Below are 27,813 nucleotides of genomic sequence, written 5' to 3'. Positions count from 1 at the left end.
ACCTGGTGGGAGGCAATCTGTCTCCAAACAGTTGTAGTCTATGTATTAACAGACCTCTCTGCATTGAATCATATCTGTTATTAACCTCTGTCTCTCTTCCACAGCATGTCTTTTATCCTGTCTTCCTTCTCTCACCCCAACCGGTCGCAGCAGATGGCCCCGCCCCTCCCTGAGCCTGGTTCTGCCGGAGGTTTCTTCCTGTTAAAAGGGAGTTTTTCCTTCCCACTGTTGCCAAAGTGCTTGCTCATAGGGGGTCATTTGATTGTTGGGTTTTTCTCTGTATCTATGAAGCGCCTTGAGGCGACTTATGTTGTGATTTGGCGCTATATAAATAAAATTGAATTGAATTGACTCAGACCGACTCCAACTGCTACATGTCTCTTTGCAATGGAGCTTAATTCAACTGGTTGTGTTTTATATGAAAGCAAGGTTGCAGTTAAGCCTTTGTCCTGCAGCAATCACATCGCCATTTGTGAATGAATTTCTGTTATAAATCCATGAGGTTCTGGATGGACTTTTTCTCTTTTTGGGGGCGGGGTAATAATTTAGAATTAATTTTTACAAGACAGTAGAAGAGACAGGAAAGGAGGGAGGAGATGTGTGCACATTCAAATCTGCAGTAATCTTTTGGCAAATGGGTCAATCGCTCAACCCATTGAGATATATGGGCACCGAGACCTGCAATTTTTGATGATTTAATCACAGTTAATCATCATATTATCACAAATCGATCTAAATACACGTTACTGACAACTTGACACCAGTCAGTCATCCTATTGTCATCACTGTCTTTACGTAGCAAAGTTGCTTTGAAGACAGCAGCTGACTGAAAGTGTCCATGGCACAGCAGTAATTTTAGTCATGCCATGGTCTCCAACCACTGTTTTCCCTAGTGTGACTGTAGCTTAACTGGTGACTGTGATAAGGCTGAATGTGTAGCCATGAATGAATGTGTAACTGTGATAGCCCTGTAATGTTAACCAGTCTAGGTAGGAGGGGAAGAAGAAAGAAATGTAGGTTTTTGATAAATAACAAAAACAATTACACAAATGACAAATCTGCAGCATTTGTGTGATGCTGTCAGGATGGAGCAAAATTTCTGAGGAATGTTTCGAGCAACTTGTTGTTCAAAGAATTAAGACAGTTCTAAAGGCAAAAGGGGGTCTAACTCGATACTAGCAAGTGTAACTAATAAAGTGTCCAGAGATCATGCAATGCGTGTTTATATATCCTCGGACAAACAGTCTAAAAACAAGAATGATGAAGGAATTCTGCCATCCAAACCCTCTTCTCTTTATATCTCCTCATATCTCATGTGGAGAAATAACCAGAAACACAAACTGTAGACTGTATGTGTGAATTGGGCCCTGGCCCTTTAAATAGTATAATATACAAAATTGTTCAACTGAACGATTGCAGCACATTAAATCTGGGTGTTTTAGATGTCAGCCTATCCAAACAGGATTTTGCTGGTCTTCCTGAGAAGGTGAGTGCACGCAAACCTAAATTAGCAACATTTTTCCAGATATTGTCCCATATGTCACATGAATTTTTGAGATTTATAAATAAGTACTCCAGTATTCATATTCATCAACTATCTGGTTTGTGCATAGTGAAGGATTTCAAACATGTCCAATATCTAGCTTTGGTGCATTAATACACAGTATCTCAAAACTGGAGACATCAAAGACAAAGTTAATATGCAAAGAGATCGGGAAAAAAACTTTCAGTGGATTAAATATTAGAATATTGTGTAAATGTTTCATGGATGGAAATCCAAAGTTGGGATTTTTCAGCGTCCAGTCTTGTTCGTTTACAGAGATGTGTCAACAACAGATCCATCAAAGGTCCAGTGTGCATTCTTCCGTATATTGTCTGTATCTGTGATGAATACAAAGGTATCACTGCCTTAGATCATACCAGATTTTAGGGCTTTTATTCCAGTAATGGAGGGTGAGTAAGACCCCCATTCTGTCTTATGTTAGTTTCAGGCCGCCCTGGAAGGACCAGCAGCTGTGAAAATAGCTGGATAGATGAATGTACTGAATCATGCTGGAAATATTTTATTTTTTCCTCCTAGTTCAAATATTTTTATATCAGTGTTGCACAGTTGCCAAGGCTGTGCCTTCTGCTGTTTTGTGTTACCCACTTTATAAGACATATCACTAATAGGAATAGCAATTACTTTATTTGTGAAATTCTTTCAGGCATTATCAAACACTATCAATCCATTACCTCTAGCTGCTTATCCAATATTAAGGATGCCAGCTCAGAAACATCACAAACAACATCAGTGCATTGCAGGGCTAACAGAGAGAGACAGCCAACCACACAATCACACACTCTTATATCCACACATATGGACAGAATCATCACTTAACCTGACTTTGGACTGTAGGAGGAAGCCAGAGTCCCCAAAGGCACCAGGTGACCTTGACTGTTGAGCCTTCCTGCTAACCACTGCACCAATCAAATACCAGTGACAAATAAATATGTATTTTGTAGAGGACTCCATAATAGTTATTCTTGACATACTTTACATGGATAAATTGATTTCACCTTCTAGCAGCGCTGACATAGCTCTAAGTGTTCTGTCCTCACTAAGCGTTGTCCTCGTGAACGTAGACTCAGCTATACAGACAGCTAAACACTCTCCTAATCAAAATCCAGGGAACAGGCCAATGTGTTGAGTTGGATGATTTAATAAGGAAAAAGTGTGAAACTGTTGACAAAACCAGAAATAAACCATTAAAAATGTTGCCTCAATATACAGTATAACAAACACATATTCAAAAATATGAGCACAATATTTATCTGCTTAGTGAGTGCCCGAATAAAACATCAAATGAAATCACACTCATGATCAAAACGTTAAAGAAACCACATGACATATGAGCTAGCTTAACCTCACTAGCTTAGGTTATACATGCATTCAAATTAAATTCTAACTACAAACTATATCACGCCTTCACAACAAATAATAATGCACACAAGTTGTCTCAGTGATAACAAACAATATTACTCACAGATGATGCCGTTTATCAGCTTGTGAAGGCATGGATGGCAACAGATTAACGGAGGTGAAACTGCCTCTGGCTCGATCTTACAGAGTAAAAAAAATACACAAAAACAACCACTAGAGGGCAAACTGCTGCAGAACAGAAAATACCTAATGCCAGCATACTAAGCGGTATCCATTATTCATTCGTTATTTATTTTGAGTAAACTGTGCAGACCTAGATCCTTCAATTCCCATCATCCAACATGTTATTGTCGCTTCAATTCCAATTCTAATTATATTAGCCCTTAATAACAAAAAAAGTCTCCTCAAATTGCTTTATATTAAATATTGAAGGTAAATACCCTCCAATAATACATTGAAAACCCCAACGATCAAACAGCGGTAATGCGCGAGCACTTGATGAAAGTGGGAAAGAAAAATTCCCTTTTAACAGGAAACCTCCAGCAGAGGGGCGGCCATCTGTTGTGACCAGCTGGGCGTTAGGGGAGGAAGACAGGATAAAGACACGCTGTAGAAAAGAGCCAGAGACTAATAATAACTAATAATTAAATGCAGAGTCGTGTATAAAAACCACTGAAAGATGGAGGGTCCACCTCCCATCCTACTTTTAAATACCATAGGAGCCACCGATAATCTGACAGCAACGTGCTCTATTGGGGTGATACGGTACTGATTAATCAAGACCTGCAATGGAAACTTATTATAAATGTGCAAATGCCAGCTGGTGATATAAATCTAAATTAAAGCTGGTAAAAAGAAATCAAGGGGGTGAATTAAGACATAAGTGGATTTCTGTAGCAGCAGTGACAGACTCTGGTATGGGAAAAGCCAGAGCAAAATAAATAAATAAATGATAAAACTGGGACACAGCCATAGTTATCTACCCATCATGGGCAATTAGAAAAAAAACAATCTGTGCAATGAGACTGTATGTGGGGAAAAGAAAAAAGAAGAATTTTGACATAATTGGCTTTCCGTACCAGCAAAGGTGAAACTATTGTGACTTGTAAACAATGTGAAGACATCCTGCAGGTGTTTCGCAGACTAATATAAGGTGATTGTATTCTGTGTGAAGTACCAAGTGATTTTTGAAGTTCAGTGAAAATGTTGAGCATGCTTCTTTGGTTTCAGAAATCCACTAGGTGGCACTAAGAGCACCCAGAAACCCACTGCAGCCCACTTTTACTGCATGTACCGAACGTGGTCACAAGATGGCAATACAGACCAAGGCTGTTTCCATCATATTCACTCCAGCAAGAATCCTTCACTACTCTGGTGTTACAAAAGAAGCCCTTTATTTCACAAGCTGAATTGTAAATGTATGGAAATATTCAAGTAACAGAAGGGGAAAAACAAAACAAACATTTCCTCAAGTTCAAAAAGAAATCCCTCTCCCTTCATTACAGAATCAGAGACAGTGTTTGAATCATACTGAGACATTTATTTATGCATGTATGTTTTTTTCCATTTAGACTGAATGCAAATACAGCAAATACACACCACCAAGCACTAAGGGGATGTAGAGCAAAAGGCAGTGGAGACTTGGAGGTGGAGGCTTTACAGCAGAGCAGTTTGATGGTCTTCACAGAGGGAAAAAAACTCACATCCGTGATCCATACTGTGCTGGTTTTCTAAAGTTAATGGGGCCAAAAACGTTCGTCATCTCGTTGAGGACCAACTTTTCATATTCAGAGAGACTCCTTTTCTCGCTGCCTTCAAAGTCATATTCTTTACAAGACAGTAATTCGCTTTCGAGACAGCTCCTCTTCACCTTGGGTGGAGAGGAGAGGTCGTTCCTCCATCTGCCTCGTGGTGATTAAGAGCACTTTCAGGCGTGCACTGATAATTGCTCCCGCGGCTCTTAACATAAGGCACCCATTCGTGTGACATTTCTATTGCACCGCTGTCCTTCGGGTTCTACTTACTGCCTCGTCCCTCACATAAAAACACATCTCTGCTCCTGTCAGTTTCTACAAAGTGTACAGGCTAATACACAGAAGTACAGATATTTATATATAAATACAGGTCCTCCATCCTCCAACTCACCACCTCATTACACAGCTTCTCTCCCGATGCCTACAGTTGTTCTTTTCCATCAGTAGTGTGTCCAGACCTACAGCAAAGACAGGCTTTCCCCCCCAGCAGGTTACAGTACATGTGCTGCAAATCATTGCAAGCAAGTGCCTTCTCAACAGTCCAGTGTCATATGACCAGGTAAAATAAAACAGAGCAAAACGGAATATACAAATCATCAGTTTTCTCCTGTTTTCCACAGACACCACCAACAGCAGGTCAACAGGTTCAAATCAGGGCAAAGGGAGGATTAGATGAAGAGGGCAACAAAGCCATGGTCACAAGTGTTGGAAAGATTCCTTCGAATGTCATTTTACAACTCCGTGTTGTTGGTTTTGGTTACGCTTTGATACACACGACAGTTCACAGTTTTCTCCCTTTAGAGGACACAGAATAAGAAGAATGTCTGCTTATTGCAAATCTCACAAGCAGTGCGCGTCACTGCTTCAGGTAACAGTAGCACGAAAAGTTAACAGTGACAGCGGGGACACAGGCTAACACGGGTCGGGCTCCGTTAGAGGGATTTGTATGTTTGATAGCTGATGCATAGTATAGTATTAAAGGTCACCCAGAATCGACGGATATACAATATGAGACAACCAGCACGCTGTGTGGGTGGAGGCCACTTAACGCATGACATACTATACGCTTTGTCTGTGATGTGAAAAAGGGAGGAGCCGACCACTCCTATAAATACAAACTCATAAACCACAACTTCAAAAGGTTAACCTGAAAACAAAACAAAAAAATGAGAGAGAAAAAGTACCCTTGTTAATCTTGTGTCTTGAACTCTTCAGGCTGTGTCTGCAAACATGCGCACAATCCAAGAACCAGTCGCTATTTAAAGAGCTGCTATGATCAGTGGTTTTACATAACAAGCTAATCAAAAGAAAAAAACTGACTCTGTAGTTTCCTTAGCATTTTAGCCCCTTTCAGCTCACTGTTTTGGTTCACTCTTACACCTTTTTACAGCATGGTTTACGCTGCTTTTAATAAAACCTCGCGCTGCTACCGTCTAAACATGAGCCTGCAGGTAGGTTAGCAAAGTTAGCATAGTGAAGAATTTTACAGCAAAACAAAATCCCTGAAGAAAAAAAAAAAAAAAAGAAACAAATCATACCAGCACTATAAGAGTGCCGACAGCGATTAAGGAATGGATTTGAATTATTAGCTTGGTAGAAAAAGAGCTACAAATAAATGCTAATTCGTGCTAATCTGGCTGTTTGCTTAAATGCTAACAAGTTCATTATCACAGATGTCTAAACGTGAAACTGGACAGATAAGACTGTCGTCATGTCGCCATATCATAATTATCTTGATAGCAATATTATGTCAATAAGTAAAAAAAGTTTTTGACAATTTAATGATGATAGCAATAATGCTAGTGTTTAAATTTTACCATAGCTGTTAAGTCAGAGTAGTGATTTTTTTGCAAAAAAGAAAGTCAAAGTACAAAGTACAGAGATGACAAAAGTCTAACTATAACTGTACAAATACACAAAAAAGAGCAATTACATGAATATTTAGGCTGTTATAATATGTGCATCGCTAACGCTATTAATATTTTTTAAATATCCCAGCTACCGCTTATGCACAGTTATTACGATACTGCTAACGTCGATTTTGTAGTTTGGGCTTGTTAAGCTCTTTAAACGTGGCCAACATTAGTAAATCACAGCTGGTGGCTTTGATGTCAACATTGGCTTTTTGCAGCCCAACTTTACAATCTGGAAAACCAGCTCTAAGTTTGGAGCCAGTTGGTTACAGCTCTGTCAGGGAGAATTTACAGCATGTTCACACATAAAGGCTGAAATGTCCAAAAACACAAGAGTGTCAAACAAACTCTGTTTCCCAATGGAAGTCAGTAAAGCAAGTAAGGAAAAAAGAAGTAAATATATATCACAAATAGAATATTATTTATATTTAAAATTTCCTCTGAAAACCCTAAAACTGTGACCAGCATCTCTTTGTGTTGGTGGTGAGCTGACAGCAAAACAATAACAGTGAAGCTGGACGAGGACAGTGATGCTTGTGTGTTGAAGACTGGGACCAGTTTCAGCTGTCCTCTGAATAGTTAGTACAGTCTGTCCACCATTCATTGGCCTCATGTATTTTACACTTTCTCAACGGTCCTCATTCCCACTTCTCCGGGCTTCCAAAGGCGGACATATTCATGTGTGTATTTTTGTTTTGTTTTCATTCCCCCTGCTATTTTTAATTGAATCATGCAGATTATAATCTTCTGATATTATACATATTTCATAAACAAGCAAACACTGAACATAAATTAGATCCTCTATAGATAAAAATGTAAAAAGCTAATAAGACAGCAGTTGATTATACTGAAGGTGGCATGGCTAGGAGATGGCCAACAAGCAAAAAAGGCTGGCTCTTGCCACTTGGCACCTCCCCATCCCTACCCATGCTACCAGCATTGTCCCCATACTTTCTCCCACCCCTCCTTTTCTCTAATAATAACAGCAGCACGGGGTAGACGTGTGGCCCTTAAACACAAACTGTGAGAGGTGACACCTCACTGGTTCAAACGAGCCAAAACATGTTACATTAAATAATATGGAAGAAATGTGAGAAATCTTCCAATCGAAGATTTTTCCTCTTTCCACTAGAGGGTGGAGGGCTGGGATCGGCCGGTACGGGATGGGAAGCCGGGTCAGATCAGAGGCCAGTCACAGTTGGTACGTCTAAAGGGAAAGGAGTGGAGGTCTACTGCTTCGTGGAACGCAGTCTGTTGTCGTGTTGGTGTGTACACAGTGGGGTAGAAAGTCCTCTTATCGGGTTGGTGGCATACTGCAGGGCGGGGCCGGAGACACACAGCTGGAGGATCCTCTCCTGTCCCCCGTCTCAGGAGCCACCATGTTCAATCAGGACTGCAACCACATGACAACACATACATAAAAAGATGTTTCGTGCTCGTGAGCATGTATAAATCTGTTTTTCTTCTCTTTCTTCTCATTTTTTTGTGCCATGTGTAGTCACTCTACATTAATACACTAATTTTGCATCTTTGTAGGATTCGTCTCTCCTTTTTGTTCATTTAAGATGTCTTTATAATGGTTTTGTATCTTACTACATCCCACAGAGAGCTGAGCCCTTTTTCCACGGAGAACGTTTTACAAACTGACTTTTTTGGTTCCAGAACAGCCGATCAGTGTTACTTCAATCAGCTCTGAGTTCAATCACCCTCAGTCCATGTGAGTAGAGAAAGAACACCATTATCAATGGCGCTACAATACCAAGATTCACCATAGCATTTATTAAGTATTTTTATCCAGTCATGGCAGAAATAATCTATGAGTTTGACAGAAAATAATCTACTTTAGTGTTCCCCAGTATAACCATTTACAACTTCATCTAATATCAGCCTTCACTGATAGATGATGCCTCCTATCTGTATAGCACAGCCATAAATACCAAGAGTTAAATAATAGTATCAAATTTAACAACAAAAAATAAAATAAAAAACAGGACAGGCAATATTTTAGTATAGTTTTCGGAGGATGGGCCATTTTCCATAAGGAATACAGATCATGTTGGGACCGAATAACCCACTATGAAGAGATCCAAACAGACCCAGACAGGATGAACTGGCAAATAACAGTCCAACTGGATGTGGAGCTGATCTGGTTTGAATCTCTAATCCTTATCTGTTTTAGGACTCAGTACTCTGACCTGTTTGCTGAGCCAGAAAAGCTGAGATTCCATCATCTGAGGGTTAACATACTCAGAGGTGATAACAGTGATTCCTGGAAGAGGCTGGAGGTACATTTTCATCTCATTTTAGCTATTTTGCTTTCTTTTTGTATCTATTCTAGTTCCATTTGTTTGATAATGTTCTGCATCTTTTGTAGGCATCGGGTTTATTACTCTTTTCTTCTCAATTAATATTTATTGTATAGTTAGATGTTTTGTATCTGTATGTAATATCTTTCTTTCTGTTGGTTGACATTTTGCATCCCTATGTTACTCATGGTTATTATGCACGTCATTTAGCAGTCAATTTATGTCTTTGTATATCTTTTTGTGCATATTTTTCATTCTCTATAGTAATTTGGAACAGTTTTGCATCATTTTGTTTTCATTTCTCCTTTGTAATGTGTGTGCATCTCTGGCAAGTCTAAACCACTTTGTATCTTCTTGGTCATTTGGTCTGAATCTGTAGTTGCATTATTATGTAGGTACTTGGCATTTCTTTAAGGTCATTTTTCATCCTTCTATAGTCCAGTTACATCTTTACAATAATTTTTTAATATATAGTTATTGTCATTTGGCATCCCTCTGTAATCATCTGTTATCTCCTTTGTAGTTATTTTGTATCTCATTTTGATGTCTAGTTGCTTTATTTCTCTCGGCAGTCATTTCCCAACTGTTTATAATTGTTTTGCATTTCTTTGGATTAGCTTTGCACCTAGGTGGCCCTCTGTACTTGTTCTGTGTTTTGTAATCATTTGGTTAACTTTCCAACAAAAAACCTTGAGTCTAAGCATAGGCTCTGTGCCTGTCAAGTGCTTGAAGTAATCCTTAAAAAGTACAGAGTTCTTGTAACAAGAGATATTTACCTCTGCTTTCTGTTGTAGCTCCTCAGTGGGCGACTCTGTTTCCCTGATAACTACTGCTTTTGTCACCAGCATGTCAGGATGCTGCTGCTTTGCCTCTTGGATTGCCATGGCAAGTGCCTGGGGACATAAAAACCATCAACGCGTGTGTCGTAACCCTCTCATCCGAACATTGCTTTGCGAGGGTTTCTGTGAACAGTGTCTCTCACCTGATGTTGGTCCACATCATCATCTCCTGTGATTATAATCCTCTTCTCGATCCTGGTCTCTGAGTAGCCTCCTTTCACAGTCTGTTGAATAAAGAAAGAATGAAATTTAATGAATCATATAAAATGACACACAAGAAAAAGCAGCAGTGTGTTGTTATTGTAGTCTATTTTATCCATGTCCTCCTTCCAATTTACACAGATCCATTCAGTTTATTTAGTGTGAGACTTTTTTAACTGTTAAGTGATATGAAACTGGTGTCCTGTAAAACTAAATGTGTCTTTATGCACTAAAAGTCTTGATAACGTAGAAACACACTGAATCATGTTGTCTAACAGTAATTCAGTCCTAATAGAGCTGCAGGGAATAATGATTTGTATTATTAGTATTCATGTAAAGCCTATCAGAGTCGATCACCTTATCAAAATATATTGTTAACATATTAATTACAGTTTCCTGTTATTAATTAAGAAGTTAAGAAGTTAGGAAAATAAAATCTATTTGATCTTCCACTCCAATGCATCTATAAGGACGGGTAACGCAGACAAAGATGTGATGGCGCTGACCTAATGCTTCGGCCATCAAACTGTAACCATAGGAACTCATGAAGTGTTACCTTGGTAACTTGTGTCGTGGTTGCTGAGGTAACGTTCTCAGCAGTGATGGTCAGCGGGGACACAACAGACTCTCTCCCCTGGGTGCTGGCTTTTACCTGCAGCACAGTCATTAGAGAGCAGTTATACACAAATAGACGAAGCTAACAGCAAAAACATGCTCGGACACAACGTGTACCGCTCTGCCAGCCTTGGGGGGTCTCGGCCTCCTGGGATCTAAATCAAAGATCTGAAATCTGTTAACTGTTATCAGAGTTTCTGTGCACCACATGCCCTGGTCAACAAAACTCTCTTTATCAGCTGTTGGTAATAATACAAGCCACTGACAATGCTGATGTGTGCAGCAACAATTTGCTTTCTCTGCGTTATAAAAAAAAACTTCACTAACAGCTGATCTTGTAATGATTTCCCATAGAAGTACATTCTTTGTAACTTTGCGCCTAATAAACCAGTGAGTCTCATCATAGTGGACTGTGCATAACAACAAAAATCAGCTCCACTGTCTTGAATGACAGTTGGCAACAGCAGTCCTTGTTCTGCTCTGCAACGCCGCTGCACCTGCTGCAGGTACTCCAGCAATTAGATTTCCAGAGCAGAACTTAAAGTTGCTAGCTGTAGCCACACCGGTAAGAAAGCGCGAGATGGGATGTGTCAGTGGTAACCGATTAGCAACAACTGAACTTTCAAAATAAGAGCCAGAAAATTCGTCACTAGTACACTGATCACATTTTTCACACCAATGAACAAAAAGATTGCACAATATGCTTGCAGGGCTTGTAAAGACAAGGGGACGATGAACACAACTGTTAGTTCTATTAATGTACTCTAATGTTTCGTTTCATCACATCAAGTGAGACATGCTGATTGGTCATACAGCCTTGAGCAGTTGTTTTAGTACTTGGCCACATATTTAAAACATCAAGCAAAACTCTAAGTTTAGCATTTTCAGGACTTTGACTTGGACAGAAATATAATGAGCATCAAGAAAAAACAGCTATCACTGCTGGTAGAATGTAAATGTTGGAATCAACAGACTATATTACAAAGAAACACGTGAAGATATCTGAATGTGGTCCTGCAAACAGCTGCCTCGTGTAACATTATTCATTTCTACAGTCATTCAACAGGATATGAAAGTTCAACGCAAGAAGAGAGGAAATCAGTGGACAAATCGCTAGGGTTTCTCACTGTGGACACACACACACACACACACACACACACACACACACACACACACACACATACACACACACACACACACACACACGTACTGTCCCTTTGCTCCTCATCAAAGATACTTACAGGAGAGCCATTTTCTTTGACGGCAGCAGGAGCCTCCTGTGGACTGACGACTCCATAGTTCTGAAAAAGAGGAAATGGCCCTTATTAACAGTCTTTAATGAGCTTTTTAAATACAATCTGTGATTAGTGCAAAGAAGCATTAGTGCATATTTAAAATAGAATAGTGTGGTTTTGTTCTCTGCTAATTGTAGTGGATTTAACATTGCACTTTGAGGAGTTTGATTTTACTTCCTTTTTCATAGAGTTTACATTTCAATTTTTCACATTTACATTTTGAACCACCCCTGTTATAGAGACAACATATATATGATGAAATGAGGCCGTTCATTCTGACACACTACAGCAGGAACATAATGGTCATATTCAAAAACCTGAATTAAGGCTGCTCCTCAGTTAATGACAATGCCAGGGCTGGACCTCCACAACAGACATTTTGGCATGTCAAACAGGACAAGCGGCTATAAACAACATAATGAGCACCGTCGCTGAGCTGCTTCATGGTGTCACTGCTGTTTGGACAATTTATTCTAATTTGTTTCATCTGTTTTTCCTGTCGAGTCAAAAAGACCTGCTGTTAATGCTGCCTTACTGTCTTTATTTATTTATGTCATTAGATACAGTGAAAGCGATCTAAAGCACATCACACATGTCTGCTGGTGAAGTTCTGCTGTTTATCTCTGTTTATCTCTACACTGACTCGTTAAAAAGTCTCACTTTAAAGAAAGTGATGAGGACTGATTTACTGCTCCATCAAATCCAAGTCAACAGTGTTTGTGCTGACAGCATCCATTTCATCATGGATATATACAAGGTAATATATAGAAATAAGAACACCAACCTCTGTACACCCCTGTACTCAAACAGTACATATGGATACAGTAAAGGTAATATAAGTACAGCAGTGTGCTCAGAAACAAGTATTGCTTTGGCATTTTAGCAAGAATAACTATTTTGTGCAGGACTTTTGTATAAAAGGTGAAGTTTTTCACTCTTCTATGCAAAATCAGATATTTGAGGGATTTTATTAAATGTATTAAATGTACAATGGTTCAATGGGACTTCAAAGTGAGCTTTTCACGAGCCTTCATTCTTCATTCGAGGGCATCTCTTGGTAGAATTGCTAGTGCGTTCAAGATTATTGTCTCACTGAAAGGTCTCGTTCCTTTTTAAGGTCAGCTCAGGTAAATTACAATGTCTTCCAGCAGACATGAATCAGCTAGCAGCTAAATGCTAGCTGCCCAGTCCTTGATGTCACCAAAGTGACGATATTTTCTATCACCATATTTGGATGGCATGAGAAGCAAGTGGTTAAATAAAAACTGAAATTTGATTCATTTATCCAGCAGATTGTTCAAAAAGAACAGCAAACACATTTTTCCCGGGAACCTCCCAGTCGCGTCGAATAATTCTTTGTGCCGCAGAAAGTGCTAGAAACATTCCTCAGAGATTTACATGCCAGCATCATCCAGTAGCTGCATGTCCTTGACTTCCTGTTCCACCACATCGCGAAGGTGTTCCATGGGATTGAGATCATGTGACTGTGGAGGGCATTTGAGTACAACAGACTCATGATGAAGTCATGTTGGTGTGCATGGTGCACTATCCTGCTGAAATGCAGCCATGCATGGCCAGCAAAAATACTCCGGTAGCCATCACACCACCAGCAGCAACTATACATACAAGGCAGGCTGTATCCATGCTTTCGTGTGGTTTACACTCAATTATGACCCTGCCATGCAAATGTTGCAGACCTGCAGACCAGCAACACTCTTCCAGTTTTTCCAGTGTCCAGTTTTAGTGAGCCTTTAGAAAATGTAGTTTCCTGTTGTTAGCCGGTTAGAGTGGCGCTTGGTGTGATCTTCTTCAAGGTTTGATGTGTTGTGCATTCAGAGACGCACTTCTGCACACCTTGCTTTGAAGGACTTTGTGTAGAGAACTGCCGTTTATTGGATAGTTACTCTCTTTTGGACCTTTCCCGGTAAACCCAAAGGATGGTGGTGCAGGAAAATCTAAGCAGATCAATAGTTTCTGAAATACTCAACAACCATGCCACATTCAGAGTCACTTAAATTACTAGACAGTCAAGATGCTAACCTTGTCAAATTTGTAGTTGCTGCTACGTAATTGGCTGATTATTTTTATTATTATGCATCAGCAAGCAGTGGAAAAGGTGTACCTATTAAAGTGTGAGTGTATATACACCCTGTTTGTAACAGCAGACTCATAAAAAGAGTTTACTCAGAAAACAGTCTCCTCTTTGGTGTAATTTACTGGAATGGAAGTATAACCCACCAGCAGGAATTTTTTTTACGCTTAAATAATTCATTTATATATATTTTAAATCTTTTTATATCCCTAATGAGACTCATGGGCACCCACAATTAACCAATTTCTCTAGATTTTGTCATTATGGCACTTCAGTAGCAGAGAGAACGTCAGATTAGATAAGCTTAGTCACATCAAGGTTTAGTAATTGGTACTAAACTGGAATGTGAGATTTACTTTTTGATGGTGTCCTAACTATAGCTTTATATCCAAAGTTTTGCATTTGACTGATTTGTTTTTATTCCTTTAAAATTGTTTTTGTGTGTCATTCATTTCCATTATTGTTCTGCTTTAAAGAGGCTGCTGGTGTATTTTCATAACTATACGTGATGAATTGTTTGTGAAAGCAAAATAAATTGTCCTACAGTGTGGGTGCTTTGCAGACAGCTGGAACGGAGCAGCTGCTGAGCCTTTGTGCTTTTGTTTAGAACCCAAGCTCAACAGACAAAGCATGTCTCCCTCTGCTGGCTGTGCAGTGTCACTGCTGAGGATCTGTGTCTGCCCACGAATGACGTCAGTTTGCCTGAGAAGCATACATGCACACTCTGTACTGTGGCTTTCTCTGACATCTTTGAAAATGTAACTCAACGCTGATGTGGCACTTCAAAGGCACCCTCTCTACATCATCGCCTGAGTTCATCCACACTATTAGCTGAATGGCTAAAGAGCCCAGCGATGATTACATTTTAATAAGGCTCCTGTGGGACAGCCAGCCGGCACTCAAATCTCTGCCTCCAGAGATGAATGGGATTCGCACCTGCTTTCATCATCCTCATTAATACACTGTCAATACTTTAATCACTTCATAATGATGCTATTATTCCATCCGTGTCTGGGGAATATGGCCATCATGTCACTGCAGCTCAAAGAAGACGCTTTTTCCTCTAATCAAGCTCTGTACAAATAAGAAATTCTTAATCGCGAGTCACTTTGATGGCGACTGTTGGAACTGATCCTCATTTCCTCTTTCTGCCAGTCCCGTAGCCCTAATTCTTTAGCACTCACCTATAAGTATTTAAAGTACTCATCATATTCAACCCAACATTTCCTAAAGAAGTTAAAAAAAGTAAATACTTTGTCAATTTGGGAAAACAGATCTTCATCTTGTTGATGAGTTAGAGGAATAGATAGCAAGCCAAGCTCAGTCTAGAGCTTTCAGGCACATCCAAAGCCCAGTATCTAACATGTTATAAGTTAAAGCTGTGCAAATAAATACGTGTAAAGCCAACAGCACCTTCCATGCTGAGTGGCATGGAGGTTCTTGTAAAAAAAAAAAACAAAACCTAAAATTGTACATTTTAAAGCAAAGATTAATTTTTACACTTTAGAGGTGCAGGTCGGTGGATTATGCTGCTTTGTACACAGTCAGGACTAGGGATGGGTATCGAACACCGGTTCTTGTTGAGAACCGGTTCCCACTGTTTCAATTCCTTGGAATTGTTTGTCATTTTTGCAAACGATTCCCTTATCGATTCCAGTCGCCCCGAATGACGTCACCACGTTGCGGAGCGTCATTTACCTGGCAGGAAACATGGCGGCTCAAACGCTCACACGCACACACCTCACACAGACTATAGTGCTGTTGTTTCTACTGCTTTTGCGTTCGGTTTACCTGTGAAGAGACATTAACGACGCTGGCGTGGGCTTCCGATCCATTTGTGTGCGTCTCCGTCTTGCTGTCAGCTCTTTTCAGCTTGTTGGCCACACTCACCGTGTTGGGGTCTTTCTTTGCCACGGGAGGCTGCATCAAACACAAACAGTACAATACAGTCAAAGAGCAGCAAGCGATTTGCTCACAGCAAGTCGCCTGAAGACTTCAGACCCATTCTTGTAAGCAGCATATTAAACAAAAGAAAGCAACCGAGCGATGTTAACTTATAGGAACAAACTGTGAAATGCATTTTTATTAGTCTGGATGACAACGTGCAAGAGGTGCAATAAATTCAAAGAAACACCAACAAAAATAAAATGGGTGAATTACAATTAATACATAAGAATGAGTAGAACAAAAACTGAACACAATAAGGAATCAACAAAATTTAAGGAACACATCATGGTCCAAAAATAAATAAAAAATACAGCAGGGGGCTACTGAAGTCCAGCCAGGCAGGGTGAAGCCAGTGGGTGATGATGGCGATGAATACGTATAAATGCGTTCATCTGTCTACCTCATGATGCATTCCCTCCTCAGGAAGCCTCTCCTCTATGGGAGACTTGTCCCGGGAGCCCATTAGACGGGCAGAGTAGAACCTGGAGGTCTCCTCAAAGTCCTCCCGGCCCACCTCTGGCTGTCGCTCCCTCTCTCCCAGTTCGGGCACACCCTTAGAAAAGTCCTCGAGGCCCGAGTGGAGGTCAGTGATGACAGTGAAGTCGACCTCGGCCTCCAGGCTGGACGTGGAGCTGACCGTCATGCTGGAACACTTGCGTTCGATGCCCAGGTTGGTTTCCTTCATGCATGCCACGGTGTCTCGTTCCTGCTCCTCCTCCGAGGCTATGCTCTGCTGAGGCCTCCTCTCCCCAAACTCCTTCTGGTGCAGGTACAGACACAGGATCAAAACTCTGGCATCGCACAGCTACAGTGTTTTGAATGGAGATGGCAAGAAATGGGAATCATCGATGTTATAGAAGCAACTTGCTACTCAAGCTAGCCATTATCCATTAGTTTGCAAAGTCCTGTTGAAGACCCTGAGAGGAAAGTTTTTTGCCACTGCATCCTTGACGTTTTGACAGTGAATGTGATGAGGGCTGGACCTAACTCCAAAAAAAAACCAACCCGGCTTCAGACATAGTGGTGTGCATATTCCATCTAGCTCCAACTACCTAGCTACCTAATAAACTAGCTACAATATGTTTCCTTAAACAGCTAGCTTACTAACATTAGCAATGCAACAGCTAGTCTTCTGCTAATATAAACACACGACTTTTCTTGTATCCAAAGCTCTGACAATCCACTTACAGACTCACTCTTGTTTTGGTAAAAGTAGCAACTTGAACGTCACATACATTGATAACAGGTAGTAAAAGCTGCAGTCAGCTACGAGACATGCATCGAGGGAGGAAAAGAGAAAAATGGACAGAGGATATGAAGGGTGGGTTCAAATACAAATGAATAACCTTGAAGTCAGCAAATGGCTCTTCATATATAGCAGGAGTAGAGACAGGCTCCTGCAGAGGGAAGCAGAGGAAAGAGCAGAGAGAGGATCTCAGGGTTAGCACAAGCTGGAATGGAGTGTGGACTGACTGACACAGCAGTGATTGACTGGGGTCTGAAGATATGAGCCCAGTGGGGTTCTGTGCACAAAATATTGCAGCGTAAACCTAAACTGGGATCCTGAAGGGTCCAAATGTAAATACAAAACACAAACACACTAGTAAGTTTGTGCTATTAACTCAAACCCAAGTTTAGGTGAGAAATTCAGCCAGACCCAATTCAAGCCCGCTGGTTCTGACCAGTCAGATCCAGTCAGGTTCAGAATGGATACCAGCACAAATTTCAAGGACTGCTCTACAGTGACAAAAGCAAACAGCAGTAGAAGTTTAGAGGACAGAAAAGCAACCACGATATCTACAGCCATTTGTTGTAGTTAGCAGAGGCAGGGCAAGAAAATCATGCACTTTGTATAACGAGCAGGTTTCTGGTAGTAAGAGCAGCCACTCATCCACTAACTGAGAAAGTGTTGCAATGGTTCACCGTGAATTTAAACACAAATACAGTCAAATGATGTTGTTACATTTCTGATTAAATTTTTTTTTTTAAAAAAGGTGCCGTGATGCATTTCAAAACCTGTCAAAATGACTGGGAGAGTGGGTCCACGTGTTTGGAGGAGCACCTTAATATTTTCCCAGCCCCCCCCCCCCTCTCCCACTTCAATCAGATCTTAATGTGATTGTCACTCGCCAGTGAGGTCTGTTCGCACACTGAGAGCTACGCAACACCTCTCTCCTCATGCCTGTTTAATCCAATATATGCAAGAGCTTGACTCAGATGAAAAGGTGGGGAATGATGAAAGCTGTCATGTCTATTCACTCCAAATTCCTTTCATTCCGGTGCCAAACACGTGCAAGCTCCCAATGATACCAACAGTGAAATGAAAGCAGCAAATCTGACTGTGTCAGGCACTGAGCTGTGGTGTCTGTTTGCTTGCTGCCTGCTGGGCTTTCACAGTTGGAGGAACTGGTGTGTTTAGAACACCGCTGGGCTTTCAATCCAGGTGAGGGTAAATGGAAATAATGCAACGCATGATTTCTGATTTATTACCACCCATGTGACGGATCCAGCGACAGTTTGTAAATTCTGAGTAGTTTTTTTTAAGGGTTATCAGTTTGATGTGGTTCCTCAATCTTTTGCGCACAAACCAATTCTATACTCCATTTATCTCTAATTTTGGAAGATATTAGCTCTCTAACAAAGTAATGGATGACAGTACACCCCCACCCTCTCCTTTCACAAATGAGTGATTTAATTTCTAACGTTCATATGCAATAAATCGCTTATTTTGTATTTCCAGCTTGGAAATGACATGGAGATGAGGATAAATCATCGGAGCGGCGGTAATATGTGAGTCTGCCGCCCTCTGACAGAGAACAATGTGAGCTGGGAGGAAATTTCAGGTTCAGCAGCTGAAAAAGATGAACCAAAACACCGAAACATGACTCTTTTTTTTTTGCGTGTGTGTGTGTTTAAACTTTCACAGCCAGTGTTGAGCTGTACAGATTTGCCAGACAGTGTGGTGCATGTCAAAAGGCAATGGGAGGGGGGGATAAACTGGACTGCCTTATGGGAAAATGTCCACACTTTTTGACTGCCACAAGACAGAGCAGAGGTACGGCTCCGCCTGCTCTTCATGCAGGCACGAACAAGGCAAGATGGATGAGTGTTTCAAGTCATTGAAAACGTAGAAAAAAGAATAATGGCGTGCTCATGCTGAAGTCTGTCTGAAGCTCATGCTTTGTTTCCAATGACTGAATAGCAGATGCCAAGAGGAGTTACCGAGTGTCTCTTTTTGGCCGCGTCCAGGCTCGGCTCCCTGCTGGCGTTTCTGCTGTTCCGGAGTATTAGCACGGACTCTCTCGCCTTCTGTGTTTTCACCGGCGGCGCTGGAGGGGCCATTTTGGGAAGCCCCGAAACCTTTGAGCTGAACGACTGGCTCTCCGCGAACACTCTACCACACTGAAAGCTATCGTCTGGATGCTCGATTTTAGCAACGCCCTCCAGATCTGACGCGAACGCTGGATGAAAGTTGGAACCGTCGGTCCAGCTGAGGTCTGAGGATCCCTCCGGAGAGCCAACCGACCACCGGTATTCTCTTCTGATCCCCCGTCTTGGATCGTCCTGTCCCGTATGGTCCCTTTCGTCCTTGGACGTGACGCTCTTCGAACGCTCCGGCTTGAGAGGAACAATCCTGGTTATTTCCGACTGGTAGCTGCTGCCTGACAGTCGGTGGAGAGACGTCCTCTGACCTCTGTCGCCCAAGAAACCCTCAACATCCTCTCCTCCAGAGCTACTGACCTTCCGTTCATGTGTCCTGACCTGTCGTAGTTTAACCTCTGCTAACTCTTTGTTGTCAATGAAGCCTTTCCCTCGCATCTTCAGCACACACTCTCCTTTAGACCCTGAGAATGAGCTATCATGCTCTATTTTTCCAGGTCCATTCACTGAGCCTAAATCGACATCTGCTGTCCCAACAAGGCTCACTTTTTTCTTTACCTGCTCTGCTCCTTGGGTGGAGACCTCCCTGCTTTCTCCAACTAATTTACCCTCTTGTTTGCCGTCTTTATAGACCCTGACCAGCTGATCCTTTTCTAAACCCTGATCATCTTTCATCGTTGCGACTGGGGGCGACTCGCAATGATTTCCTCTCTTCGGTGCTGTTTCTGAGTTGTTGTCTGAGTCCGAGCCCTCGTTTTCGTCTTCGGTGGAATCGCTTCCTCCTTTCCTGTAGACGAGCTCTGTGGGCATTCCCAGGTTTAAGCTCTGGGGTCTCCTCTTTTTCCTCGGTTTAGAAGCCGTGCGCTCCTTCATGTGCCGCAAGCCCGGGGCTGCATCGCTGTTCGCCTCAGGGTCTGAGGCTCGAGCTGGTTTGCTTTGAGATTTGTCTTGAAACGAGTCGGCATTCTCGGATAATTGGATCACAAAACGTCGAGGCTCAGAGCATACATCTGCCTCTCTGGACGATTTTGTTGATGGAAACTCATCAATATGGCTTTTCATTTCTTTTCTGTCATACCCTGCTACCTCCTTATGCATCATCTTGCTAACGTCTATCTCTTTTTCCAGACCCTTTTTCTCCCATGAGGAATCAGGTGTGAGAGATTTGTTCTTTTCTTCAGCCTTCCAGTCATGGTCTTGTTGATAAGGTTCTTGTTTTTCAATCAATACCCACTCCTCAGAGCCCTACATGTTGGTATAGATTAAACACAGTTAGACAAGCACAGCTACTGCAAACAATCAAATCTAGACAAGGACTTCAATCCAAGAAAAGGGCCCAAAATGTACATATTGGAGTTATAGTGAACATTGGTATTACCTATTCAATATGCATTTCTTTAAAACGGTAAACAAATCACCACCCGAGTACCATGGGCAGACCTTTGTGCTGAATCGGGTCAGCCGGTCTTGACATTTATTTAACCCAAAAACAGTCATTGAAATTGCGCTGAGTTTAATTTGATTTAGTCTAAATTTAGTCCAAAATGGATCTCCCATTGGGATCACATGTAACCCTGATAGACTCACATCAGACACTGCAGAAACCTGTTGAAAAGATGTAAAGTAATAACAATAATATTCATTTAAAAAGACAAACTTATCAGATGTTGCTACAAATTGTCTTTCAGGCTGTTGAAAAGCCTCATCTTTTGATATACTCCCACTAAATCTACAAAACATCACATTTATTAGCTGAATAAACGAGTTTAGTCGTTTTTTTTTATGTTTAACAACTAATTCTGGGCCAATTTAGACTTTTTTCAAAGGAGTAAAAAAATGGCTGACTGAGGGACTTTGGAGGAATTTAACATAAACAAGGCCGTTTTTAGAAGTGTGGCAATAATTAAAAATAAAACTTTATGAAACACAAAACTCTAGTGAGTGTAGCATAAAACACCCGCACCATAGCTTGGATACAATAACTTCTAAAGGCTCAGTGCCTTTGCTAAGTCTAAGTCAGACTAGGATAGTTGAATAGGGCAAACAAAGTATCCTCACTGCTTTATATTGCCAGTGAGTCATTACAGACTCTAACAACTCACCATGATAGCATTAGTACAAAATATAAGCCCTTCTTTCCTTTTTGAGTGCCACTAGTCAGAGCAGGTGTTGCTGATTGTTACCAGGGCAACATCAGTAAGAGGCTCGAGTCCGACAGGGGGTCGTTTTTTGTGGCTGTAAATGACTCGGTATTTATTTTTCTGAAACAGTCAAACTTACAATAGACTAACTGTGAGTAAAATGAAGACACATCTAACTCTACAGACTAGTCTAATGTTTCTTTGTGGACTGCTCCTCAGTCCTGCTCTGTGTTTTAGGGCACAATGTTTAGGCGCTATTACAGTCCAGACAGTATAAAGGATAGATGTAGCAACCGTGATGTTGGTTGGCAAAGTCCAGTTAGGAAGACTCAAGATGAGCTTTTCCACCATTGCCATCTTGACAAAAATGGGGCAGAGCTGACTGAGAAACCGCACGCTCGTTGCCTGTTGACTTGAGATTGACAGCTCGTTATGCAATGAGCATGCGGTCTCATACTACAGGTACTTTTTTTATTTCTAAAGGACCGCAAGTCTTTCTGCAGCTACAACTATCATAATCCAGCAGCCTTCAGATAGAATCCAGCTTTAAGGTGCTCCTGCTTTGGCTTTATGCATATCAATTGTAACAGACATTATTATTGAAACTACTTTTTTTGTCATACGTCATAGCAAAGTCATCTTTTCAGCAAGTTTTTGCTGGGTGGGGAAAGACAGCAGTACATAATAGGAATTGCACTGCACCATGCCAATGCTACAAACAGTAAACTGCTTAGTGAAAGAGAAAGAGTGAGAGATGTGCAACCTCGGGTGAAGTCACCAGAGTCTTCTGGACGAAACCCTCAACAGACAGGCTGTTAACAGGTTCCTTTCCCATTGCCCGGCCCACCGACTGACCGAGACGAGGCAGAAAAGAGGGTTTAAAAGAGAGAAGGAAGAACAGCCATTAGAGCAATTCTGTGAGACACAACTTCAAGCAAAAGGCAGAAAGAATCAGTGTTAACAGGATACAAGCGAGTTGTTCTAGCAGAAACTTTTTAATGAACTTCAAACTAAAATCATGCAGCTCCATGTACCTGACAGCCACCAAATCCACATAAGCAAATCTGGAGGCATTTGCAATGCAAAAAGATTTTTTTTTTTATTCTGCAACAACATCAAAGAGCTGAGTTTCACTAAATCTCTTGGAAACAGTAAAGAGCAGCAAGACTTTCCCAGCTTTCGAATGTCACTCAAACAGAAACAACCCCGACCTCTGGAATGAAGCACACAGCAGATTACATTTTCTGCCACAGACAACATTTGACATTCTGTGGTTATAATCTGATTGTGGCAGACAGCAGATGAGAGATTGTCTGAAGGCAACTTAGGCACCAGCAAACACTATCCTATCTGAAGAGGCCAATCTCATCTTTAAAAGCCCTATTACCACAATACCATGAAAGCTTGAGAGATTTTGTGATCTAGCATAAAGAAAACGATCTAACTGTTAGGCAATCAGGGGAGAAAAAAACGACTGATGATTAGTTCTCGAGTGCCTCGCATTGAGAAAATCTCAAAAACATCTCGGATCTAATCTCTTCAAGATGTTTCCTTGTGTGCTACTTGTCAGTCATCTTCAAGCACCTCGGAGATATTTAGAGAATTATCCTGGTATTCCAGAGAAAAGGTAGAAAGCAATTCATTACACGGCTGTCCTAAAATAAACAGGGGATTTGTATGTTTGTTTCCGACTGCCATGATATTGGAGACACCTGTTTGAAATGCCTGCAGGGAAAACAGAATCTATCTTCAACAATCACGCTCAATCACTATGTTTCTTTAAATCATATGACCGTGCAGTATCTCTTTAGGCTAATGAAGCAGTTAAAAACCTGCATAACGAGCACGAGAGCGAGAAGTGGAAAGAGGACACTGGCACACGGGAATATCGATGGCCTTTAATGGAATGTCAAGTTTTAGAGGTCGCTAGATTTGAGATATCAGGTCATAATGGACCTGAAAGCCCTCCACAGCTCCCCTACCCTCAGCCCCCACTCACAGCCTTCTTCTCTGGTGTGCTGGTTGGGGAGGTCGCTGACAGACGCTTCTCGCGGTTCATCAGCTTGCTGTTGGGCTCCCTCAAGGCTCTCTTTAGCTCATTGATGCTGGCCTGGTGCTTCAGCAAGACGTCCTGCGACTTATCCAGAAACTAGAGAAGAGCAGAAGATAACAGTCCATCAGTCTGTCATGAACACCTGAGACTTGTATGGCATGTATGGGAACGTTGTGAGGTAATACTTCATCTACACAGGGAGAGGAGGCCACGCAAACTGCTCGCATTTATGCCAGTTAGAGATTCCGCTAACATTTTGGTCCTTTGTGCTGGTGTTCACTGACATTTAAGATGCTTATTGAAGCTACAGCATGGCTTCAATAAGTTACGACAGAATTAGCTTTCAAAACACGAATGAGCACAACAATCAAGGCACGCACTGCAAAGAGGATGCAAGACAAAATGAATATGAATAATCAATTAATGCCGTTCGCTAATCAAAACTCAGAAAGCTCTCTTTTTGGAAGATTGGACAACAGCTACAGGAAACAAAACAAAACCCATATTCCTTCACCTGCATAAACAGTATTCTGCAGTTCACCTGAAGAAACGGCTGTTCAGAACAGGAACTTATACTGTTTCTAGTGCAACATCCCCTCTTTGAGCTTTTCAGTTCCACTAACAGTATAACAGGTAAATATTTATCTGATAAATGCCCCCTACAGATATAACTGCACCAATCATAACATTATAAACTGTGACAGGTGAAGTGGATAACACTTATTATCTTTTAATCCTGTCACCTGTTAATGGGTGGGATATTTTAGGGAGCAAATTAGCATTTTATCCTCAAAGTTGGTGCTTTAGAAGCAAGAAAAACAGGCAAGGGTCAGGATCTGAGCAAGTTTGATGACGTTTAAACTGTGATGGATACACCACTGCGTGAGAGGATGTCTAAACGCAGCTATAGTAGGGTGTTCCTGGCCTACAGAGCTCAGTATCTATCAAAAGTGATGGTGAAACAACAAAGGCGATGGGCGGCTAAGGCTCATCGATGCACGTGGGGTCAAAGGCTGTCAACAGACGAGCTACTATAGCTCATACTGCTGAAAAAGTTCATGCTGGTTCTGATAGGTGTCAGAATACAGCAGCATTTTACAATATGAAGTGTTGTTGATGTTTTCAGTGGATGTTACTGTGCTTAAAGTAGAGCTTTGAATGAAGGACTTGTAATACAACCTAAAAATGGAGAACTTGTACCAGCACATTCACTTAAGTCGAGCATCTGAGTGCTTTTCCCAGAGAAGAATGCACCGATGCTGCATTACAGGCACTTAAGGACGGGGAGAAGCTCACGTCTATCTCTGAAAGCAGTGCTAGAGATTTGTTGCTGGATGTTTCAAATACCTTTTAAAATATATAAATAAATCAAATATAAACTGACTGAAAAGATGCGGGCAAACCTCAGTCTATTAAAGGCACACACGACAAGTAGCACAAGAGCCAAAATCCAAGAACCTGTACCTCCTGTTTGTGCCGAGGAGTAGTCTCCTGGTCCAACTGAGAGAGCTGAGTTGGTTGCAGGACAATGGGCGAGCAAGAGAGGGGGTCAAAGGTGAAGAGTGCGGGGCAAGAGAGTGCAGGAACAAGGTCAGATGCAGACACAAGGCGGTAAGCCGGTGAGAGGACAAGCAGGCAGACACAAAGCAAAGATTTAGCTATCAGATACACGTATCATGCTGAGACAGATTCTGAAATGAGAAAATAAAGCCATCCCAGTAAATTTTGAACATTTAATAAAACTATAAGCATTACAGCCATATCTAAATCTTAAGTGAACCTTTACACCTAATTCTGACCATCAGTGTCTTTCAAATGTTTGCTGGGATGCCAAACCGTTCCTTAAAGGCCACTACAGCCTTTGGATCACTTGTTAATGTGGTGCAATGCAGTATAGCTTTTTTTGTTTGTCAGTGATGACAGCCACAGGTACAGAGACAAAACCCAGTGGGAGATATGCAGAGAGGGCGAGGAACAATTAACAGACACAGTATTTATAATAAAGACAGCATACAGACAGACAGACAGAGACCAAATCACCAGACACCAAATACCTCCTGTTTACTGTCAATTGGTGACCCGGCCTCCTCCTTCTCGCCAGCAGGAGTTTAAAAATAGAAAAAGCATGTTAGTAAACAGAGGCACGGCTCGGGTCTGCATTTGTCAGCATAATGAGAAAGGGTTAAAAACTGTAAAGCCGTTAGCAGGATTTATGAGCAGTGCAGAGTAAGCATGTAAGCCTGAGTGAAAGGAGAAGAGTTAGTGAATGCTAAATCCAGCAAAGCTGCCACAGCGTTATGCCCCTGCTGGATAAACCTCAGCTGGACTAAGACGCTTGCACTGCACCTCTTTACATCATCGCCTCCCTGCACTTAAGCCAGAGTTGTGGGCAAGGTGACTAAAAGTGTGCGTTTAGCCCTTCTGTCATTGGAAATGCATTAAAGCTCCATCGGGAGGACTTTATTACCATGATCTCTTTTTTTCTGCTTGGAGTCACGTTGCCGTCATGGTCTTTGTCCTGCTCCGCCTCCCGGCCCTGCTCGTGCTCCTTCTCCTCTTCGTCCTGTTCCAAACTTGGCTCCAGCTCTGTTTCCTGCTCGTCCCCGGAGGGGCTGTGCAGCCGTCGGTGTTCACTGATGCTGCGGTGAGAAAGGCCGTCGTGGTTCTCGCACATGGCTGATACCGGCCGTGAGAACTCTGTTGGTCAGACAGATGAGAAGCGTTGGATATTCTGGGAAGGACACTTAATTTACTTTCTTCCACAGATGATGAGAAAAGGTTGTCTTTGGCTTAACTTAGTTTAGCTTCACATGCTGTTCAAAGGTAAAAACAGTGTGATTTACAACACTACTCTTTGAGCAAAGTGAAGCTAGCTTTTCCTCCCTGAGAAGCCTTCATGCTGCACTGCTCACCTCCATCCAAGCTCCGGGAAAGCAGATACCTCTTACTGGTCGACCGCTCGAAGTGAGGAGCAGGCCGGTCTATGAGAGCACTGGCCTGCCTGGTTTGAGCCTGCGTCCTTCCGCTGTATCGAAACTTTGAACCCATCACCAAGAATCCCTTAGGAGGAGGCTCAGGAGATACCAGCCTGTGAAACAGACTGTGATAAGCAAGCAATCTAGATCTCTCAAAGGCAAAATACAGAGATATGTGGATTACTAATAGCTGAATAAATTATTTCAAGTCCAACTTAAATAAATGTGCATCATGTTTTCAGCTTCAAATTCACAGATTCAAGCTTCCCATGGATTGAAATGGTTCCATTTATTTGTTCACAGAAAGATTTATTCACACCTTTCATAAACTCTGGTCCATTGTTGATCCATATTTGTTGATCTATATTTGCCTGTTCTAATGAAACTATTACAATACAACAATTGCTGACCAGGAAGAGTTCTACTATTTTCTTTCCTCTCTCCACCCAACTGGCCACAGCAGATGGCTGCCAGAGATGTTTTCCTGTTAAAAAGCAGTTCTTTCTTCCCACAGACACCAAGTGTTTGCTTAACTGTTGAATCTTGGAGGTTTTCCCTTTAATATCTCAGGGCCTTACCTTACAATATAAAGTGCCTTGTGGTGACTGTTACTGTAAACTAGCTTGACCTTTAGGGTAAAGCTAGACTTCTCCTTTATCACTCTATAATACGTACATGCAATTGTAACTGCGTGCTATCACATAGAGAGCTGTATCATGCAGTTCATACATGTGTGACCTCTGTAATGCTAAATCAGTATATAAGTTAAGTTTACTAGCAAAGCCACGGTGACCATGGCAGTAGCCCGAGCGACTGTGCCTAATGAAGCTGTACACAGGGAAGTGTTCGGTTTGCTTTGATGGCCATCGAACGAAAAACCCTCCAACCATGAGAGCGGATCGATTCTTACCGGAAGAAGGTGTGATGCTCGATGCAGACCTTCCACAGCCTCTTGGCAGCTCTGTGGTTGGGGAGCTTAAAACCAATTGTACTTTCAAACTGTTCATACTAGAGGGGAGAGAAAATATGGAGAGACAGGGAAGGTGAGAGCTGAAAACACCACCAGGTATGTTTACTCTGTTTTGCTGAAGGGCGCATCAATTTGTTGGACGAACATTTAGAGAGAGTCCTAAAAATCTATAAATATACAGCATCTCATATCTGAATGATCACTGGAGCCAATCAATAAAAACAGTCCTTGTTTTGTGCTTGCAAAAAACTGCTGGCACCAAACTTATGTCAATATATAAGCTACCTTATTATTTACATATATTCTGCAGACTGGACAGAAGGCAGCAGGTCAGAGGCAGGAAGGATAACATGCAGTGTTCAGAGGCTGGGAGCAAATGAGTGGAAAACAACTTCATGGCTCTATATT

The 27,813-nt window shown here is 41.6% G+C and overlaps 1 protein-coding gene across 2 annotated transcripts in view; it reads right to left on the bottom strand.

The window, feature by feature from the left end:
• Nucleotides 1–4,167: 4,167 nt before the first annotated feature.
• Nucleotides 4,168–27,813, bottom strand: part of LOC308401991 (uncharacterized protein) — a 93,028-nt gene continuing 69,382 nt past the window's right edge. Inside the window, exons 10-25 of one of the 2 annotated variants that reach the window (XM_080890472.1) lie at nucleotides 27,346–27,443; nucleotides 26,373–26,548; nucleotides 25,928–26,157; nucleotides 25,515–25,550; nucleotides 24,925–24,969; nucleotides 23,407–23,556; nucleotides 22,171–22,257; nucleotides 19,108–20,511; nucleotides 17,232–17,282; nucleotides 16,286–16,645; nucleotides 15,730–15,858; nucleotides 11,793–11,852; nucleotides 10,493–10,588; nucleotides 9,879–9,959; nucleotides 9,673–9,789; nucleotides 4,168–7,983 (exon numbers count right to left, since the gene is read on the bottom strand). In XM_080890472.1, the coding sequence (XP_080746598.1) occupies nucleotides 7,978–7,983; nucleotides 9,673–9,789; nucleotides 9,879–9,959; nucleotides 10,493–10,588; nucleotides 11,793–11,852; nucleotides 15,730–15,858; nucleotides 16,286–16,645; nucleotides 17,232–17,282; nucleotides 19,108–20,511; nucleotides 22,171–22,257; nucleotides 23,407–23,556; nucleotides 24,925–24,969; nucleotides 25,515–25,550; nucleotides 25,928–26,157; nucleotides 26,373–26,548; nucleotides 27,346–27,443 (3,126 nt within the window). In that variant the 3' untranslated portion in view covers nucleotides 4,168–7,977. The remainder of the gene's footprint in view (nucleotides 7,984–9,672; nucleotides 9,790–9,878; nucleotides 9,960–10,492; nucleotides 10,589–11,792; nucleotides 11,853–15,729; nucleotides 15,859–16,285; nucleotides 16,646–17,231; nucleotides 17,283–19,107; nucleotides 20,512–22,170; nucleotides 22,258–23,406; nucleotides 23,557–24,924; nucleotides 24,970–25,514; nucleotides 25,551–25,927; nucleotides 26,158–26,372; nucleotides 26,549–27,345; nucleotides 27,444–27,813) is intronic. The other variant, XM_080890473.1, reaches the window with a different exon arrangement.

This window comes from Rhamphochromis sp. 'chilingali' (assembly GCF_963969265.1).
Source record: "Rhamphochromis sp. 'chilingali' genome assembly, chromosome: 9".
Lineage (NCBI taxonomy): Eukaryota > Metazoa > Chordata > Actinopteri > Cichliformes > Cichlidae > Rhamphochromis > Rhamphochromis sp. 'chilingali'.
Note: the sequence above shows the minus strand (reverse complement) of the source record. Positions and strands in the feature narration are given on the sequence as shown.